Below are 19,686 nucleotides of genomic sequence, written 5' to 3' on the forward strand. Positions count from 1 at the left end.
AACCAATAATGAATCTTTGTTGCAAACTGCTATAGTTCAGTAGTGTCAAGCATGAAGCTTCTGGGACAAAAGGGATTTCTATGCTTGGGACTACTAGAGAGTAACAAATACAGTATCAGGCCCTGTTTAGCTTTGCAAATATGCTAGCAGTTTTATTGCTACAGAAATTAAGTTACAGTGATCCAGATTTGCATTTTGTTTTGTGCATCTGTTTACTTATTTGTAGATTTTTCTATGAATGAGAGAGCTGTAAAGGTGTTAGGGGAAGGTTCACCCACTGACTAACATGCTCAGCATATAATGCAGATTTGCATGACCCACAAGTGAGAAAAGAAATGAACAAGGTGTGACATGATGAAGGAAGGACGACCAGCAAACACTTCCGCACAGAATAACCCTAAATTTACATAGTTAGAATTAAGTTCCAATGAGTTCTGGGTGCAAGCCTCTACCTTGGTCCACAGCAATGTTCACCTGCTAACTTCTAAAGGGCTTGCAGTAGGTTATTCCTAGCTACCTGTAGTTGGATAAAATCACTTTGTGAATGTGTTCTTCATGGCTGCCCAAAACTGCACAAATTCCTCTGTCCTGGAGGATCACCTCCTTCCTGGTCACTGTGCCTTAATTTCTTTGAATGTTTGTGATTTATGCATTAGTTATTAAAATAATTTATTAGCTGCTTTTCAAGTCCTCAGAGAAGAGAGGCACCCCAGGAGAATTTCAATAACGTTTTTTAAAACCGTAAATATGGTATATTTTTAAAGAATAATGCAGTTTGGGAGATCAAGGTCAATTCAGGCTACTGTCTATGCACACTTAAATGGAAGCAAGCCCAATACAGAATGCAACTGAGAGTATAACTGACGAGGAAACATGCCGAAGATTGAGATGTCAAATCTTCCTGCATGGACATGGCTGATTGATCTCCCAATGATTTCAAGGAAGAAGTTAAAAAAAAAATTCTGTTTCCGCCCGGTTTCGAACCGGGGACCTTTCGCGTGTTAGGCGAACGTGATAACCACTACACTACGGAAACCTGAATACGCGGACGTTCGCTGCCTCTTCCTCCAGTAAGTACAATTGCTGTTATTTTCAGATGTGCGTCCTAAACAAATAGAGCAGATAATTTAAGTGGGGGATTTTGTTATGGGAGAGCTAATAGCACCATTTCCACAATTAAGCTCCCTAGCAAGGTTTTACCTTATCATTCTGCTTGTGGAGATATATACGTATATAGTAACATACATCAGGCTACCGCTGGGTGGTGGGGTCTGCTGTAACCACTTTAGAAATATATGCAATCATAAGTGTGGGGAGGGGATCTCCCACAACTAAGGTTGCTCTTTTCTCCTTTCTTGTCTTAGGGACAATGCATTTGTCATGGAACTCCCGCAGCAAACCTCGCATCCAGCGGTAGCCTGATGTATGCTAAGATATATGTCTTCGCAAGAGAGAAGCAAAGACTGCCGGGGAACCGGGTTGTGTAAATAGTGCTGTGACCTCAAAAGCTACCACTGCAATGATCTGCTCTCTTCATTTAGAGAGCACACCTGAGATTACAGCAATGGCACTTACTGCGGGAGGCAGTGAAGGATAGGCGTGCTCTGGTCCATGGGGTCACGAAGAGTCGGACACGACTGAACGACTCAACAACAACAACAACAACAACAACAACAACAACAACTTACTAGGGAAAGAGGAGTGGAAGACAGGAGTGCCGTGAAATGAATTTCAGAAGGAGGAGATCGGGGAAGTCATCCTAAAATGATAGTGGAATAATGTTAAGAATAGATAAGAATTTTGTGTGTTGTTTGTTTTATTTGTTTTGTTTGTATTTTTCTTATAAAATGAATAAATATATTATAAAAAAGGAAGACAGGAGTGTCTGGCGTGCTCTGGTCCATGGGGTAACGAAGAGTCAGACACAACCAAACGACTAAACAACAACAAGGGAAAGAGGAGGTGGGGTAAGCTGTATGCAAGTTTCCGTAGTGTAGTGGTTATCACGTTCGCCTAACCCGCGAAAGGTCCCCGGTTCGAAACCGGGCGGAAACAGGAAAAGTTTTTTAAAAATACTATTGGACACCAGCAAGTCCACGCAAGGAAGATCTGACAGCTCAATCTTTGGCATGTTTCCTAGGGAGTTGAAATCTCATTGCGTTCTGTGTGGGGCTTGCTCCCCATATGTTTGGGAGTTCTGCGCATATCTTATCTTTGGGCTTGACTATTCAGGATTATAAATATACTTTTGGAATAACAGTTCAGTATTAAGTACCGTGCATTGTGCTGATGTTTCTATTCTCTCTTCCATTGAGCAACAGGCATATATATAGAATAATTTCAAACGCTCCTGTATAGAGGTTTCCGTAGTGTAGTGGTTATCACGTTCGCCTAACACGCGAAAGGTCCCCGGTTCGAAACCGGGCGGAAACATGCAAGTTTGTTTTTCTTGAATTTATTTATTTTGACCCGTTTATATTACGGATTTGGGATTCACTTTATTCGCTGTCAAAACGTGTTTTATTTAGTTCAATCTGAAATTGCCTAATACTGGATTGTGGAGGGAGGGGGCGGAACTGGCTGGTAAATCTATTTCAGATTAACACGAGTGTGCATTTGTAACCGAACTTTCAACATATCACTTTATATCTGCAGCCATTAGGGCACACGGGCCACATTGGAATCACATTTCTTGCAAAACAGCATTTAAGTCGCCGTTATATATCTTGATGGCAGTCCAGTTTCGGGATTTTCATTTATTTATTTCTCTCTTCTGCCCAGCATTGCAGTGCCTTCAGCATGAAAACCGCAATAAATGTTGGGAAATTATCTTATGCAGCTTTGCGGGTGAGGGGACAGTCCTTTGCGTGCTGCAGCTACAACCTACTTCCTAACAGAGCCGATTCGTTCTCGTTTCATCCTGTCCTTGGCACCCAAGCAGTTAACCTCAGCGAGGCACTTAGGAACTACATTTCTCCTTACGCTGAGGAAAAACTCGGCCGTTGGCGGAGTTCATTTTTGGTGCTAGGCATCATGGGAAACGTAGTTTTGTTAGGGAATGTGGGAGGGAAGAACTTCCCGGCCAGAACCTAATTCGGCCCCGCCCTCCATTTCAACCTTTTTTTTTTCTTCCCGCCCCTCCCGCCGCCACTCTTTAGTTGCCGGAGTTCATTTGAGAACGGAAGTGAGATTTCGGCCGCCGGTGCGGGTCGCGTCATCATAAAATGGCGGACTGAGGTGAACAAGGTCCCGCGTCCCCCATCCCCCCCACCCCACCCCTGTCCCTCTCCAGGTGTGTTTCCCCCTAGTAGTTCTGAGGGGAGGGAAGAATGGGCGGTTGGACGGCACCAATCTGGCGCGCGGGGGGGGGCGGTTCGGGTAGCGGAGAGAAAGGGTGTTTTTATGTGAGGAAAGATAAACAGGAGGTGTATACGAAGGGCTGCCTCGACGAAGTGCAGGAGGAATGGGGCAGCGCAGAGGGCGAGAGGGGGCAGGGCTGGGCCAGTAACTGGGGAGTGGTCCTCAGGCAGTCAAATCTGGGGGGCGGGTGGAAAGGGGCGCTCCTCGCCCGCAGTCTATTCCTTGGCAAGACTCTGGGATAGATCAGTCGGGTAGATCATGACACTTAATCTCAGGGTTGTGTTTTGGACAAAAACATTCCTGCCTCCATTTGGAGGGGGTTGGACTAGTTGACCATCGGGGTCCCTTTCAGCTCTATGATTCTAGGAAGTAGAGCTGCCATCCTAAGCACGATTATATCTATTTATTTCATCCAATTTATAACCGGCGGGTTGGTTGGTCAGACAAACAAACCCGCCAAACCCCTCCAAGTGATTTGCAAAAAGAATTAATAAGGAACAGGAGCGCTGAACACAATGGTGACTGCTGCCTCCAAATCACTGAGTGAGCTTGTTGGGAAGAGGCATAGTTGGCATAAGATTACAACATGCGAGTGCAGTTGTGTACACGCTTGGGGGTCATCTAAGCAAGCCGGGAGGAATTTACCTGCTAGCTGAGCAGGCTGAAATTTACAGTTCAGTTGTGATGGCAACAGGATTGGACCACGGTTGCTCTCCACTCTACGGTATGGGAGCAAAATGATGTGCTAAATGGGTGGTAGAATTGATGCAAGTTTTAAGGAGTAGGCTGGCTGAGGTTATTGGGGGGGGGTGTTGGTGACCATCCTTGACAGACTTGCGCTTGGTTGGACTGAGAAGGCTGGAAGGATGGTGATAATGATGTATGTACTGTATATAGATAATTGGGTAAAGGGAGAGCGATTTATAGGGAGCCGGCACCAAGGTCTAAATCTTTACGTGGCATAATGACTCCTGAACTCATTCCAACTTCTGTGTTGTTTTTATGTTCAAGTGTTGAAAGATAAGCAAAACCCCAGAAAGATAAGGGATTCCTCTCTCCCAATTGATATAAGTGATTTGTGTATACTGAAGGAGAGTTAAATTACCGGTACCCCTGATGGTTTGAGTGTGTGCTTTCAGGCAAAGGCAGTGGTCAGTGAACACTCCAGAATAGTTACATACTGGATTTCTTTTTGTCTATGGGGATGGTTGAATTGGAGCCCAATTCATATTTTACAAAGGTTCTATTTAGGAAGTACTTAAGATTACTTATTTTGAACATTTGTACCCCACTGTTCAGCTGAAAAGGCTCCCAGAGTGGCTTACCTACAGTCAGTTCTTCTGGATTGGAAACTACATCTAACACACCTGTAAATATGTGTGTTCTATATGCAGCATATCCATGCAGATTTGCATCTGATTTGATCTTTATCCTAGCAATTTATATTTGGATGCCATGTTATTTTCTTTATGGATGTGCCTTCTTTGTAGGAACTACATGCTGTATGAATAATAACTATGGATAATAGCTATGAGATACTAATCTTTAATTCTTGACAGAGTAAACAAGACCTACATGATGCAGTCTGGGACAAAAAAAAATCCCACCGAAATGAGTGACATCAAATTTTCAATAAGCTGTCATATAAAAATGATAGTTGTGATCCAAACCAGTCTGTAAAATTTAATAATCTGGTTTTAGTGGCAAGTAACAGGAAAACTCGCTGCATGTGATGTTATTCACATACCAGTAATTTGTCCTTAAGTGCAGGATTGCTTAAAAGTTTAAGATCGTTGAGTGGGGACTATAGTACATCTATATTCTATTCTGAGCCTGGCATACTGATACTAAATATGTTCCTTTGCCTTCTCAGACCAAAGCAAGGAAGCTGTGTCTCAATACCCAAAATGCAGTATTCCCATCACTGTGAGCACCTACTGGAGAGACTGAACAAACAGCGAGAGGTGGGCTTCCTTTGTGACTGCACCATCGTTATTGGTGAATGCCAGTTTAAAGCTCACCGAAATGTTCTGGCTTCCTTTAGCGAGTACTTTGGGGCTTTTTACAGGGATACTTCGGAGAGTAACATATTTTTGGATCAGAATCAAGTGAAGGCTGATGGATTTCAGAAACTTCTGGAGTTCATATATACAGGAGATTTAAACCTTGACAGGTAATACAATAAGGCTGGGCATTTGTCTGCAGAATATTCAAAATAAGACATTCACAGAGAACTAGAAAGACTGGTTGCTGCTTGATGGCTTGCAATTTAAGTAGACATGTCACAAATGGAGAGAGGGCAAAGACGTCAGAAAATACAACTAGGATATGCAAGGATAATGCCACCCACCTGATAGTTGATGTTGCTATGGTTTCAGGCTCCTCATTCAAGGGAGTAACTGTCTGTTTCATAGGCCAATATTATAACATAAAAGGAGGCAAACACTAATTTTAATTTTGCCAGAGATGATTTAAGAGAACAGTTTCTCACCCTAGCTCTCCCTTGCCCCCCAGAGGGATATAAATAGCAAATGGAAGGGAACTGAGGACTAAACTATAAGTGATGCCCTTGAGTGCATTCTTTTTCTTTCAGAAATGACCAGCATGATCCTCCAGATCATGACCCTGGTTTAGGGGGGCTTCAGCCCTTTACTCCCCGTGCCTGCAATTTTCACAGAATACAGTTCCCATTGGACTGTGATCATCTCGGGCCTATACTGCCTCTGTTTAAGTATTATACTGCAACCTCAAGTTGTTGCATTGCAAGCAGCTGCTTAAAGACGTTCCCTATTTCCACACCCTCTCTTCCCAGGGACACGAGTGGTGCTGTGGTCTAAACCACTGAGCCTCTTGGGCCTGCTGATCAGAAGGTTGGCGGTTTGAATCCACACTGCGGTGGGAAGATAAACGGCGTTTCCATGCACTCTGGCTCATTTCACGGTGTTATGTTGCATCAGAAGCAGTTTAGTCATGCTGGCCACATGATTTGGAAAACGCTGGCTCCCTCGGCCTGAAGTGAGATGGGTGCTGCACCCCATAGGCGCCTTTGACTGGACTTAACTGTCCAGGGGTCATTGACCTTATCTTTTTTATTACCCTCCGTTATACATATCAGCCATTTTCTTCCATGCATCCTGAGGCAAAGGCAAAAGTTATAAGAAGTAAGGGGTCACTGAGGTGATAGAAAAGGTAAGCAGAAATAGAGGCTTTTGCAAAGACTATTCTTGCCTGAGTCAAGACACAGGGAAATTGTGAAAGGAGGGGTGGGGCTTTTCATGAATTTCGGTTGATGTCCTGATTGTGAAGGAATCATAGAATCATAGAATTGGAAGAGACCACAAGGGCCATCCAGTCCATCCCCCTGCCAAGCAGGAAACACCATCAGGAAACATCAGCAGGAAATGGGCTTAAGGGGTCTTTTGTGCATTAGCAACGAGCCTGTGGGTGAGACCAGTGTTACTTGTCCTTTAGTTTTGACCAGTTTCAAAATACAGTGGTGCCTCGCAAGACGAAATTAATTCGTTCTGCGAGTCGTTTCGTATTGCGAAAAATTCGTCTTGCGAAGCACGACCATAGGAATGCATAGGAATTTAATTCCCATAGGAATGCGTTGAAATTTTCGTCTTGCGAAGCACGGCCATAGAAAAATTCGTCTTGCGAGTCACCCTTTCGTTAGCGAATGCCTTTCGTCTAGCGAGTTTTTCGTTGTGCGAGGCATTCATCTTGCGAGGTACCACTGTATAAACACTTGATCATTTTCAAAATATTAGCATTACTGACTGTGGTCTTGAGATGTGATGGCTCATACCTAACACCTGTCCTAGGATTTAATATATTTATTTAAATCAAGGTTCTTAACTTTAGTTCTCATGTTCTATTATGGAAAACTTGCGTTTCTAATAATCTGGTTATAAACTGCATCTGAAGGGCACCTTTTGGATAGTGGGATCTAAACCTGAGTCTCTGCTGTGCAAATTAGATATTCAACCACAGCACCACACTGGAAAAGAGCAGTGGTTGACGAGAACTCTGTTAAATTCAGCTTTTAAAGTAGATTATTTTTAAAGGAATATGTAATACATTTGTTTTTTTAAAATGAAAAATTCCAGTCTAAATTATAAAAAACTGATTTCATCAGTTTTTATCCACTTAGTATTTATACTAATTCTATAAGACAGCCTGTTTTCTTCAGCTGGTACATTCCCATTTAACCTTTTTCCCCTGCAGCTGGAATGTTAAAGAAATACATCAGGCTGCCGACTATCTCAAAGTGGAAGAGGTGGTTACTAAATGTAAAATAAAGATGGAAGATTTTGCTTTTATTGCTAATCCCTCTTCTACAGAAATCTCTAGTATCACTGGGAATATTGCATTGAACCAGCAGACTTGCCTGCTAACCCTTCGTGACTATAACAGCCAAGAGAGATTGGATGCCTCTTCAGTGGACACAGTGCAGTCCCCAGTCTTAATAGCAACCACAGGGGAAAAATCTGTTCAAACCAAAAAGCGAAAGAAGGCCTTCAGCTCTCCCAAAAACCTGCCAAACAAGCCAGCACAATATCCAAGTGATGCTGTGGAGAACTCTGCAGTGGAGATGTTTTTAGATGCAAATAAGCTCGCCACAGAGATCACGGAGCAAGCTGCCCAAGGTGGGGATAATTCTGAGCTGCAGCTTACACCTGTGGTGGAGAGTGAAACCTTTGCTGCACAGGAGATCCTTGTCCAGACGATGACTATGAAGTCCAAACGGGGTAAAGCGCAGCAGGATTGTGCTTTGAAGGAGCACTGCTTGTCCAACATCACCAGTGACAAGAACTCTTACCAGCTGGAAAGCTCGGGAGAGGAACTGGATCCGAAATACCCTAAGGCCAAGCCAGTGTGTAACACCTGTGGCAAGGTGTTTTCCGAAGCTAGCAGTCTGAGGCGGCACATGAGGATCCACAAAGGAGTCAAACCGTACGTGTGCCAGCTCTGTGGGAAGGCCTTTACGCAGTGCAACCAGCTGAAAACACATGTAAGAACCCATACAGGTAGGTTCCTTGCTTTGTCTTGGGAGTTGCCTCTTGTGAAAGTGAGCAGAGAAGTTGCTTTCCCTTCTTCAGTATTGTGGGTTGATAGTTGCTTTTGAATGATTATGGCAATATGGTGAGTGGAATATTCTTTACCGCCAGTGTTTTATTTTTAGCTGTTTTCAAATTTGTACAATTACCATTTTCAAAGATTTTTTTTTCTACACTGGCATTGCAGGGGACTACTTTCTTCCACATCAGGTTACAAATACCAATAGTTTGCTCATTTATTCAAACCATAAAGGGCCATATCTGTGCGATAAAGCACATGCTCTGCATGCATAATGTCAATTCCTGACATATCTAAGTAGGGCTGTGGAATACTCCGGTCTGAAACCTAGGTGAGCCAGGGTCTATCAGTGTACAGTAACATATGAACCAATGGTCTTGCTCAGTATAGGTCAGTTTCATATGTTCATTAACTGTATGAGGCATGGATTGTGTGACACTACACCATAAATCATTCATTTTCTTTTGCCTCTAGTACAAGCTTGCAGACTTGTGACCAAGCAGCCATGTGTGGCATGTTACTGCTGCTGCCTTGATAAACACAATTTCTTGCTGCCCAGCTGCAACTACAAAGGCAGCAGTGTTAACTGCTTCTGCCAGGCGTCAAAACACAACTATGGTGATGTGCTCAGCTTGGTGACACACAAGTTATGTTGGCTGGCTCTGGTATAAGCATTAAGTTTACCATTTGCCACAAAAGAATTTAAAAGACAATTATTTTTGTGTTTACCTTTTTGGTAGTATTTTTAAACTGTTGTGGGAGCTGCAATATAATAATAATAATAATAATAATAATAATAATAATAATAATTTATACCACGCCCATCTGGCTGGGTTTCCCCAGCCACTCTGGGTGGCTCCCAACAGAATATTAGTAATATATTCTCTCACAGCTACAATAAACCTACCATTAAAATTATGGACTGGTCATTTCTTTGTCAGAGGGCAAACGGGCAAATTTAGCAGGGGATCAAATACTTTCCCCCCTCACTGTAGTTGTTTATTTCCTTGACATCTGAAGGGAGGGCATTCCACAGGGCGGGCACCACTACCGAGAAGTATGTAGTCCCCACTTCCATACTTTCCTCATATACACTTAGAATAAAAATAATGTGAACTTCCTACATTTCCTTTCATCCTGTGGTAACCACTGACAACATTTGCTTTTGAACAGGTATTTCTGGTGGAATTATCAATAAGCTAATAAGCTCATCAAAGCGAACTCTTTGTTTCTATTTAGTCTTGGGAGAACATGGTGCATTTTAGGAATTCAGATGTGGCGGTGATTATTTATTAAATTTATATCTTGCTGATTCTCCCAAAGGAACCCAAGGCTGTATTTATATGCCTTTTAACTGGGGAAACAACTGCTTATGAAATTAAAGGAACACTTAGATAGCTGCCATATATACATTGATGGTGACTCTTGAGACACCATGGGGTAGGTGTGTTATCTGAAAATGGTCCAAATGGGAAGGATTCTAACTTAAAAAGATAGTACCTAGAACTCCTGAACATTTGCCATTGTTTATTTTTTCGTGTGTGTCTGTGTGTCAGAGCTGTCAACCTTCCTTTTTTTGTATTGGGAAACAGCCATAGCTGTCAACTTTCCCTTTTTTTGCAATGGGAAACGGCGCTGGAATAAGGGAATTTCCCGCAAAAAAAGGGAAAGTTGGCAGCTATGGTGTGTGTGTGTGTGTGAAGAAGTTTCCTAGCATCTACATTATTTTTTCAGCCATCCAGAGTAATATCAGCATTTCATCTGTCACCAGTGATAGATGTCGGTTTCCAATTGTTTGCTAAACATTGAACAAGGATACTTAGTGAGTTCATGGCAGAGGTGAGTCTTGAACCAAGGACATCCTGAGATGCTAGCTGCTGTGCCACACTAGCTAACATTAATGTTGGCTAGTTTGGAATAGTTATTTAGGGCCCTACTGGCTCAAATTTAGACACGGTCGAGTAGTCGTTGACATACTTTCCCTTTATTCTGAACTTTGCCCCCACCCTCCAGTTTGCTGTCACTTCTCATCTGAAAAATCTCATCCTTCACAAGACACTGTTAAAGCAACTGCTCACTTCTCTACACAGGTGAAAAGCCATACAAATGTGGACTGTGCGACAAAGGCTTTGCTCAAAAATGCCAGCTGGTTTTCCACAGCCGCATGCATCACGGGGAGGAGAAACCGTACAAGTGTGATGCCTGCAACCTGCAGTTTGCAACCTCTAGCAATCTGAAGATTCATGCCAGGTGAGTAAAAGGACTTCATCTGAAACTGACCACTTAAGTTAGGGAGATTAGGTTCCCCCCCCCAATGCATTCAGAGAATGCATATGGGTATACAATGTGAAGGGGGCACAGGCTGTGTGCATGCACACCATCTGTACCCGTAGTTTCCTTGTCCCCTCTCTGACCTTCCCACATTCAACAGGAAAGTCTGAAGGCAGATACTTCCTGCTTTCAGCTGAATGTGTGGGTAATCCTTCCCATGGTCGCAAATCCTGATAATGCAGGGGTTCCCATTCAAGGGGGAGACTCTTAAGTACATTCACCTGAGCACACAATCCCCCTTCAGACCTTCCTGGTCAATGCAGGAAAATTGGGGGTAGAGCCAACTGGAACATGGAGCTCTGGAGCTAGCCTGTGCAGCCTGACATCCCTTCTGCTATTTATGCCTGCATGTGTTCTTTGACCGTTTTAATAGGGCTGTTGTCCAGGGAAACTGATTGGTGCACCAATAGAATCTAACCAGCTCCTTTCCTTTTAGGAAGCACAGTGGAGAAAAGCCATATGTCTGCGATAGATGTGGGCAGCGATTTGCACAGGCAAGCACACTGACATATCATGTGCGGCGACATACAGGAGAAAAGCCGTATGTCTGTGACACCTGTGGGAAAGCCTTTGCAGTCTCGAGTTCACTCATCACTCATTCAAGAAAGCATACAGGTGAGATCCAAAGTGGAAGACATGAGAGAGATGGCGCAACCAAGTTTGCATGGAGTGCTGTAGATATGGAACGGGAAGTGTATGGCTTTGTAGGGCAATGCAACAGGCAAGAAAACCTGCAAATTGTAAATGAGTTGACCTGTTCTTGTTTGCTTTATTGCCTGCTGAACAGAACACAATGATAAACCCAGCTTTCAGTTGGCAACCATGCCACTATGAACACACCTGATCTTAAAAGCTAAGGGGGGTGGAGATAGTTAAGACTGAGAATACAAGATGCATTAGATGTTAAATGAGGTGCTTGAGGTCAACAGCAGAGCTCAGCAAAAAATCTCAGAGATGCTTTAGAACTGCTGCTAGTCTGGATGGATGTATGTATGATGTATATTAATCAGACCTTCCAACTGGTGCGCCAACTGAGGCTCAGTGGTTTAGACTGTCGGGTCACAGGGGGGCGGGGCAAGGACGATCCTCCAGGCATAACGCAGGAATGTTTCCAGCCTGTCTCCCCCATCAGCAATGAGCGTGCAGCTCTCCAGCCTTCCCAGCGTTGTATTATGACCCGTGCCGTTCAGACACTGGGCACATATTCAGATATCTTGCAGAGTAGAAAACGCAGACGGACTGAGACAAAGGTGTGTGCTACAAACTATGTTTATTACTAAGAACAGAAGAAAACATGTCTCCTCTCGCTGAGAGAAGTCCGAAGAAGTGAAGCAACAACAACAACTGGAAACAGAGTGCAACAGACATCCGCTCCTGTGATTCCAATAATCTGTGGAATGCATAAACACAGTCTTGCGACTGCACAGTGAGAGGAATAGAAACTGACAGACCACAGCACCACCCGCATCCGTGTCTACTAATAGGGGAGACTGAAGTGTGTCCATACATTTGAGATTTCATGAGGTCTTCACATGCATTATTACTAGGTTGTGTACTGAGTTCATCCACTTCTTTTTTTCTATAGGAGAGAAACCTTATATATGTGGAATTTGTAGCAAAAGCTTCATTTCTTCAGGAGAGCTCAGCAAGCATTTTCGGTCCCATACAGGTTAGTTTTCAGGCATGCTCCTCCCTCTTCCCTTTTCCATGCCCTGTATGCAGGTATATGCTTACTCAAAGTCATTTAATGTCAAATAGTTAAATGATAGTATGCTACACATCATCTTGTTTCAGTTAGCATGATCCTCCTGCCTACCTTTCTAATTGTCTGTATTAGAAGGGCCATAACTTAGAGGTAGAGCATCTGCCTTGCAAGGAGGAGGTCCCAGGTTCAATTTCTGGCATCTCCAGGCAGGGTTGGGAGAAACTTCTGCCTGAAATCCTGGAGCTTCTGCCAGCCAGTGTAGACAATTCTGAGCTAGATGGACCATCAGTCTGACTTTGTATAAGGGAGCTTCCTATATTATGTGAACTGGGGATTATGATCTTTATATGTAATTCTCTAATAAAGAATTGTGAAATGATAGCAATTCCACATTAAATATGCTCTTGTCCTCTGATATTGGACACCAATTTTGAAGGAACCGAAAAGCCTTATGCCTGAGGATCAAAGTCACTTTGTAACTTGTTATTTCCCAAACATGTAGAACAGCCTTAAGCAACTTTGCCATAGAAACCTGGGTGGAGTTTGAGATGCAGTGGCTATAGAAACTTGTTTTTGGTTGTGGGAAGCCCTGGTTCAGATCCCTTAGGATTGCACTGCACATCTATGAAGTCTAATTGACAATTTTTGTTTAAGGTGAAAGACCATTTATCTGTGAGCTGTGTGGAAACTCCTACACAGATATAAAAAACCTAAAGAAACACAAAGCAAAGGTTCATGCAGGTAAGTGCTTGTTATTTAAGAACTAATATCTACCACTCGTAGAATCACAGGTGAAAAGGTTAGCTGTTCAGCAATGCTATCCAATGACTAACTTAGCCATACTAAAATGGTGGATTCTTTGGACTGTGCCTCCGTATGCTCTGTGGTTAACCCAGCCTCCAAAGTGCTGCCAATGGGAGACCCGCTACCCTTTGTCAAGAGTGTCAACTCTGTACGTTAGTAAAGTGATGAAGGAATGGCATTGCTAAGCCTGCCTAGGTACATGTTTAGGTACCCTACTAGCTGTCATGTACGAAGATGTACTTGGCTTTAGAGGGCAGATACCTGAAATGAGCTAATCTCGTACCAAATTCTGTCATAATGAAAATACTGGTTTTGAGGTGGTGGTTCTGAGATTAGTCCTTGAAGTCAGGGTCATCAGTCATTCAGTTATGAAATTTTGCTGATAATTCTTGTAGCCCAAATGTGAACTTCAAATCCCAGTTATCAGTTTTGTTTTCAGGTTTACAATAAACATCTATGAAGGCTTGAAGACTAGTAAATAGTAGTGAGTGTCCTTGAATCATTTGCAGGGGGAAATCATATCTTGTCTTCCTGCGCACAACTTCTAGCAATGAACGCAATTTTAGTTCTGTTTGCTTTCACAGGTTCTGAGAACCCCCTGGATCCCATCACACTTGACCATTCCTTCAATGATCAAGACTCCATTCCAAATGAGAAAAGCCCTTTGCTGGAATCTGCTGATGTGAAGCCTTCAGATATAGCATTACCTCTCCCCTTTGGAACAGAGGACCATCAAGTTCTGTTGCCTGTCACAGATAGCCAGTCACCCCAGTCAGACACACTTCTGAGGTCTACCATTACTGGCTATTCAGAACCTCAGTTTATTTTCCTCCAGCAGTTGTATTGACATCCTGCACATGATGAAAACTCGCAGAAAACTTTGGCCACGAGAGCTTCTTTGGTAAAGAGAACGTAATCATGCAAGTTATCGAGCTGGACTTCATATGGGTTTCAAATAGGGACATTTGAAAACGCACCTGTTTTTCTTCCTTATATTTTGGTAGCCATTCTTTTTGTCATGTAACAAAATCAGGATAGAATTATTGTATTTCTAGAAGATAGATACGTCCTTTTTTCTTTAGTAACACATGCCTTAAGAATTCTCAGCCAGTTCATGCTGGAGGTCTCCTTCATTGTTCATGCAGAAGCTAATTCTATGTAGCCAAGATGTTCTATCCGTGTTGTCCCCCCTTCACCACCATTGGCTTTCTTCAAAGTGAAAATTGCAGATGTGCATGATTTCTCTATTTTGCGTAGATTTTGGTTCTGCTAGTGATGAGGAAGGGCCAGAAACTATATGCGAGCATTAAAACTGTGTCCCAATGCCCGGAAATCTTTAGTAAATTGCCTTTGGATATTTTTGTAGCTGTTGCCCCCTACACAGTTTTGAATGTATTTTAATAGCTATAAGGATTTTAAACTTTTTATTTACAACAAGAAATGAAAGTTGAGATTCTCAGGAAGCTAGATTCTGTACCCAGCACCATATTTTGATCCTTTCTCACACCCCTCAGCAGATCTGCAGCAAACGCACAACCTTCTGAGTATGCAGCTGTTTTATACAGGGATTCGGATTCCTGTAGTTATGATCAATGTTGGGTTAGTTTTCTGTTGAATGATTTTTAGGAATGGTTCTTGGCCTTCAAGTTCAGTATTGTAGGACATGGAAATGCCCATGTTGTCTCATCATTTTACAGTGCAAATACTTTCTTTTTCTTTTATGTAACGGCATCTTGTCATTCAAGGTTTCATATTTCTCGCCTTCTGAAGTTCTGGGCTTAGAAAGAAGGGTCAGTTTTGTTGCAGTGTCAGTGGGAAATCTTCCTTCAGAAGCCCCCCCCCCCCAATGAAATAGCTTTTTCCATGGGTCTGTTTGAGATGAGGAAGCTCAAAGCAGCTTAAGGGGAGTGCAGGCAGCGGTAGAGTGTTGGCAAAATGTTTCATAGGAAGAAAACAAAGAAACACACACTTTGCTATGATAAATCAAGCCCCTGCCCATTATTAATTCTAAAGTGCCCTGCAAAAAGGGACAGAAAAATGGAAGCCTCATTTGCAAGTAAGAAACATTTTGAGAAGCTGGAGGACAGGTTTTTATACACAGCATTACAGAAAACTTTTGTTGGGTCCATATTTTAGAGGAAGTAACTTGCTAGAGCCACCAGAATATCCCAACTAGTCTAGGATTCTGTTCCCAGTTTTGGCTAGCAAAATGCTTTCCAAGAAGCTTGGAATACCATGTATAGTTCGGGTCTCCTCGCTGCCAAAGCGATAATGTAGAGTTGGAAAAGGTTCAGAAAATATGGAAGGGCTGAATAGAGCAACTCTTCTATGAAGAAGAGTTGCAGCGTTTGGGATTTTTTTTTTAGTTTAGTGCAAAGGCAAGTAAGGGCATGATAGAAGTTTATAAGATGGTGCATGGCATGGAGAAAGAGGATGGAGAAAAGTTTTGCTTCTCTTATAACACTATAATAGAGTTTGTGGACATCCAATTGAGCTGAATGTTGGAAGATTCAGGACAGATAAAAGAAAGTTAGTGCCTCACACAGTGCATAGTTACAGTATGGAACTCACTCCCATAGGAGGCAGTGATGACTACAAATTTAATGGCTTTCAAAGAGGATTAGACAAATTCACGGATAAGGCTATTGATGGCTACTTGCCACAATGGCTATGCTCTGTATCCATGGACAGAGGCAGAAACATTTCTGAATACCAGTTGCTAGAAAACAACAGGAGCAGGAAGTACTCTTGTTCTTGGGTCCTGCTTGCGGGTTTCCCACAGGCATTTGGTTGACCACTGAGAAAAGGATCCAGCAGGCTCTTAAAGTTCTTAAGCTCCGCAGCAGGGCCTGACGAAGATGGCTATCCCTTGTTTGTTCCTAGCTTTTGATAATTGGAGGTATAATGCTTCTGGATATGGAGGTTCCATTATCAGCTGTTGTATCTAATAGATATTGATGGTCCTGTTCTCACTCAGTTTCCCTGGAGGTGCTCTGAATTAAGTGTGCAACGTGGAAGTGTTGGAATAAATGGGTGATTATTTTTAGTGGTTCATCGGCATCCATACAAGATCACTTAGAAGTTCAAGTTATACACTGTTTGAACACCCAAAAGAAACCTTTTGATCTCCCATGAGATATTTTTTTAAGTCGAAAAAGCAATTTTATCATGTAGCTCAACCGGTTATTATTTACTGTGCTGCTTCATAGGCTCTGCTTCCTAGTCTCTGTTAGGTGTTTAGGAAGCAACAAGCCAGGTGGCCTGATGGGATAGAAAAGCACCCTTGTAGGGTGCAGTTGTTCAAGAGCTTATCCAGTGCAACAAATGCAAGTTCAGTGTAGAATACAAATAATGAAATTGCCTGCTATGGAGCCAATTTGGCACTGGAGTCTTGAAGCTTCCCGCTGGGAAAGATAAAATCCAAGATCTGTTTGGGGCGGGATTAGTGATGTCCCCTGGAATAGGGCCACATGTATGCTGCCCAAATTAAATGATTTTCTGTAGAAAGGTACCAAATTCCAACATTGGAATAATGAGAGATCTACATTGGCTCCCAGTACGTTTCCGAGCACAATTCAAAGTGTTGGTGCTGACCTTTAAAGCCCTAAACGGCCTTGGTCCTGTATATCTGAAGGAGTGTCTTCACCCCCCACCGTTCAGCCCGGACACTGAGATCCAGCACCAAGGGGCTTCTGGTGGTTCCCTCACTGCGAGAAGCAAAACTACAGGGAACCAGGCAGAGGGCCTTCTTGGTAGTGGCGCCCGCCCTGTGGAACGCCCTCCCATCAGAGGTCAAAGAGATAAGCAACTACTTGACATTCAGAAAATACCTGAAGGCCCTTGGTGCTGGATCTCAGTGTTAGGGAAGTTTTTAATCTGTGATATTTTAATGTATTTTAATATTTGTTGGAAGCCACCCAGAGTGGCTGGGGGGACCCGGCCAGATGGGCGGGGTACAAATAATAAAATTATTAAAAAATCATTATTATTTCACCCGACAACTTCCCAGTGGTTCCTCTAGCCTGGCAAGCAAGTAGCAAGAGCCCTTTATCATCGCTGCAGCTTCCGTCTCTCGTAAGTGCATGCCAGCTATTGAACCTGGTTTAATATTCAAAACATACTCTGCCATCTGATGGTCTTGTCCATGTTTTCAAGATATTTGGTGACTTTTTGGCATGATTGAAACCAAGATAAATGGGTGAATGGTTTGAAGCTGTCTACAAACATTTCTCGGCAGTCAAGGGGGGTTTATATTTGGAGAGAATGGCTGTAGCTTAGTGGTGGAGCCCATGTTTTGCATGCAAAAGGTCCCAGGTTCAACCCCTAGCATCTCCAGAGGGCTGTGAAAGAACTGTCCAGAATCCTTTAGAGCCACTGCCAGTCAGTGTAGACAACACTGAGCTAGATGGACCAATGGTATTAGCCAGCTTCCTTTGTTCCTATTCAAGCTAGAAATCCCTCCTTTTCCCCGTATGATGCTTCAGAAACCATCCCATGCCTGATACGCCTGCTTGCCTAGTAAATCCGCAAGGTATGCAGAATACTCAATAGCCTCTGACCCTTGCTTCCACAGCTTTGAGAGGTTGCAGCGCATGTCAGATAAGACCATCTTGTAGCAGCCCAAGTGCTGTCCTCTTAGGCCACAATGCAAAGACTTCAGCATAGTAGCAGGTTGTGCACCTGTATCTGCTTTTGGGGATACTCTTAACCTCTGCTCTAATTAAAGCACTTAGCAACTCTCTTGACATGGTTGGGGGAAGAGAAAGTGGGTTGCATGTATGATGTTTGACACCAATTTCCCCCAAACAGGTGATCAGCTGCTGGAGCTGATCATCTTTGTATCGTGCTGGAGTATTATGCATGTCTCTCCATGGGGACTAGTTATGGTTGTATCTTCTTTTGCACGCCATTTTCTCCAGGCACTTGCTTTTCTGATGAGGGAAATAAAAAACAAAACAAAAACAAAACCCTAAATTTGGGTGGAAAAGACCTGATAGTACTAAGTTGCTGTTAGCACAAAAGGGCTGTGTCTTTCTTCTGCAAAATATTCTTTACAATATGACTGCAACAGCTAACCATCTTCTTGAAAAAAGCATACTGTACTGTAGTGTTTGCATATTTGATATGAATGTTTTGCAATTTTTTGGGTGTCACTTTTAAAATGGTTTTGGACTTTTAAAAAACCTGTTCTTAGATTTTTAGTAGACCTTACTTAGCTATTTAATATTTATAAAGATGTTTTACTTTGTAGAACTCATTTGTCTTTTGTACATGAATATATTTTTTAAGAAACCATTGTTTGACCCCCTCTTATAACACTACACAGGCTCTGGGAGAGCTAGAATCTATTGCAGCAATAATTGAATAAACAGTGCTTTTTGTTTCTAAACTGAAGTGTTTACCTGTGATATCAAGAAATCTTGGGCCATTAAGCTGGAGTGACCTCTTAAAAATACTTACTCAATAAATCATGACCTACTGATAATAAAATACACTAGTTAAAGTGTGTGATCAGCTTGGTTCTATAAAAGTTGCATCTTAGTAAGCAATATGGGGGTATGTTACACACATCCTTTATGTTGTTTATTCCTCCTAAGTCTTGTTTGGAAGTTTGAAGCTTTCCTGCAGTCATGAGATGCTCAACATGGAGACATGTTTAAGGAAAGGGAATACTTTAACCTTTTTTTGGTTCTTGGAATGTTACTACTAGTTCTGGCACCATAACAATTCCAAGACGACATTCTGAGGAGCTGTTGTGAATCCGCTCTGGTTTAAATTATTTCCGAAGTACTTTGTCATGGGTGTTTGTGTGTATATAGCTCACCTCCTGCTTTTTTACTCCCTTCTGAGGGATTATGTACATAAATTTGCAACATTTTAATGTTTAGACCTGAATAAAACTTTGTTTTGTAACCCTTCTTTGTTCCTCTTGTTGTTCATTTAGCTATAAATAACTGAAGGGAACAAGTGGTTTGAAAAAGCTTCGTCCCAGGATGATCTATGAGTGAGTCCTAAGCAAAAGCACAACTATAATTTGACAGGAAAGTAGAATAATGTCTTACACCGGTAAAGTACTACATTCTGTTACTGCTTTGACTGTAACAGGCTTTTTCCTCAATCCCATATAATACCATTGTGGACAGCAGCTAAAGTAAATCAAAGAAACTTTGGCATTTTGGTCTCGTTTTGAAAATGAGTTATTGGGGAACATTGATTTATAGACACTTTTATAAATGTTACCATTGTGCGGTAGGCTTGTTTCTGCACAGCCACAGCCAGGCAAGGAAGAAGCATTATCAAGAGTATAAGCAGGTGTGGCCATGCTTGCTGGGGCTGATGGAACTTGTAGCTCAGCAACATCTGTAGGGACAAAGCTTCCCCATACCTGCAGTCGAAGAGCGCATTTC

The 19,686-nt window shown here is 42.6% G+C and overlaps 1 protein-coding gene and 3 non-coding genes across 7 annotated transcripts; 3 read left to right on the forward strand and 1 right to left on the reverse strand.

Annotated features, from left to right (window-relative positions):
- Positions 1–963: 963 nt before the first annotated feature.
- Positions 964–1,036, reverse strand: TRNAV-AAC. The gene has a single exon. It is a non-coding gene; the product is annotated as a tRNA-Val (tRNA).
- Positions 1,037–1,982: 946 nt separating this feature from the next.
- TRNAV-AAC lies at positions 1,983–2,055 on the forward strand. The gene has a single exon. It is a non-coding gene; the product is annotated as a tRNA-Val (tRNA).
- A 305-nt stretch (positions 2,056–2,360) lies between these two features.
- On the forward strand, positions 2,361–2,433 carry TRNAV-AAC. Its single transcript has one exon. It is a non-coding gene; the product is annotated as a tRNA-Val (tRNA).
- A 705-nt stretch (positions 2,434–3,138) lies between these two features.
- Positions 3,139–14,904, forward strand: MYNN (myoneurin). 4 transcript variants are annotated; one of them, XM_033150619.1, is made up of 8 exons: positions 3,139–3,237; positions 5,234–5,533; positions 7,588–8,390; positions 10,530–10,689; positions 11,207–11,385; positions 12,356–12,439; positions 13,130–13,216; positions 13,864–14,904. In XM_033150619.1, exons 2-8 carry the CDS (start codon positions 5,268–5,270, stop codon positions 14,124–14,126), a joined length of 1,842 nt encoding a protein of 613 aa, XP_033006510.1. In that variant the 5' UTR covers positions 3,139–3,237; positions 5,234–5,267; the 3' UTR covers positions 14,127–14,904. The 4 variants fall into 4 exon arrangements, with proteins under 4 accessions (XP_033006510.1, XP_033006511.1, XP_033006512.1 ...); XM_033150620.1 differs by having other exon boundaries at positions 3,203–3,292; XM_033150621.1 differs by lacking the exon at positions 3,139–3,237 and adding an exon at positions 4,164–4,225.
- Positions 14,905–19,686: the final 4,782 nt, after the last annotated feature.

The sequence above is a fragment of the Lacerta agilis genome, chromosome 5 (genome assembly GCF_009819535.1).
Source record: "Lacerta agilis isolate rLacAgi1 chromosome 5, rLacAgi1.pri, whole genome shotgun sequence".
In the NCBI taxonomy this organism is placed as follows: domain Eukaryota; kingdom Metazoa; phylum Chordata; class Lepidosauria; order Squamata; family Lacertidae; genus Lacerta; species Lacerta agilis.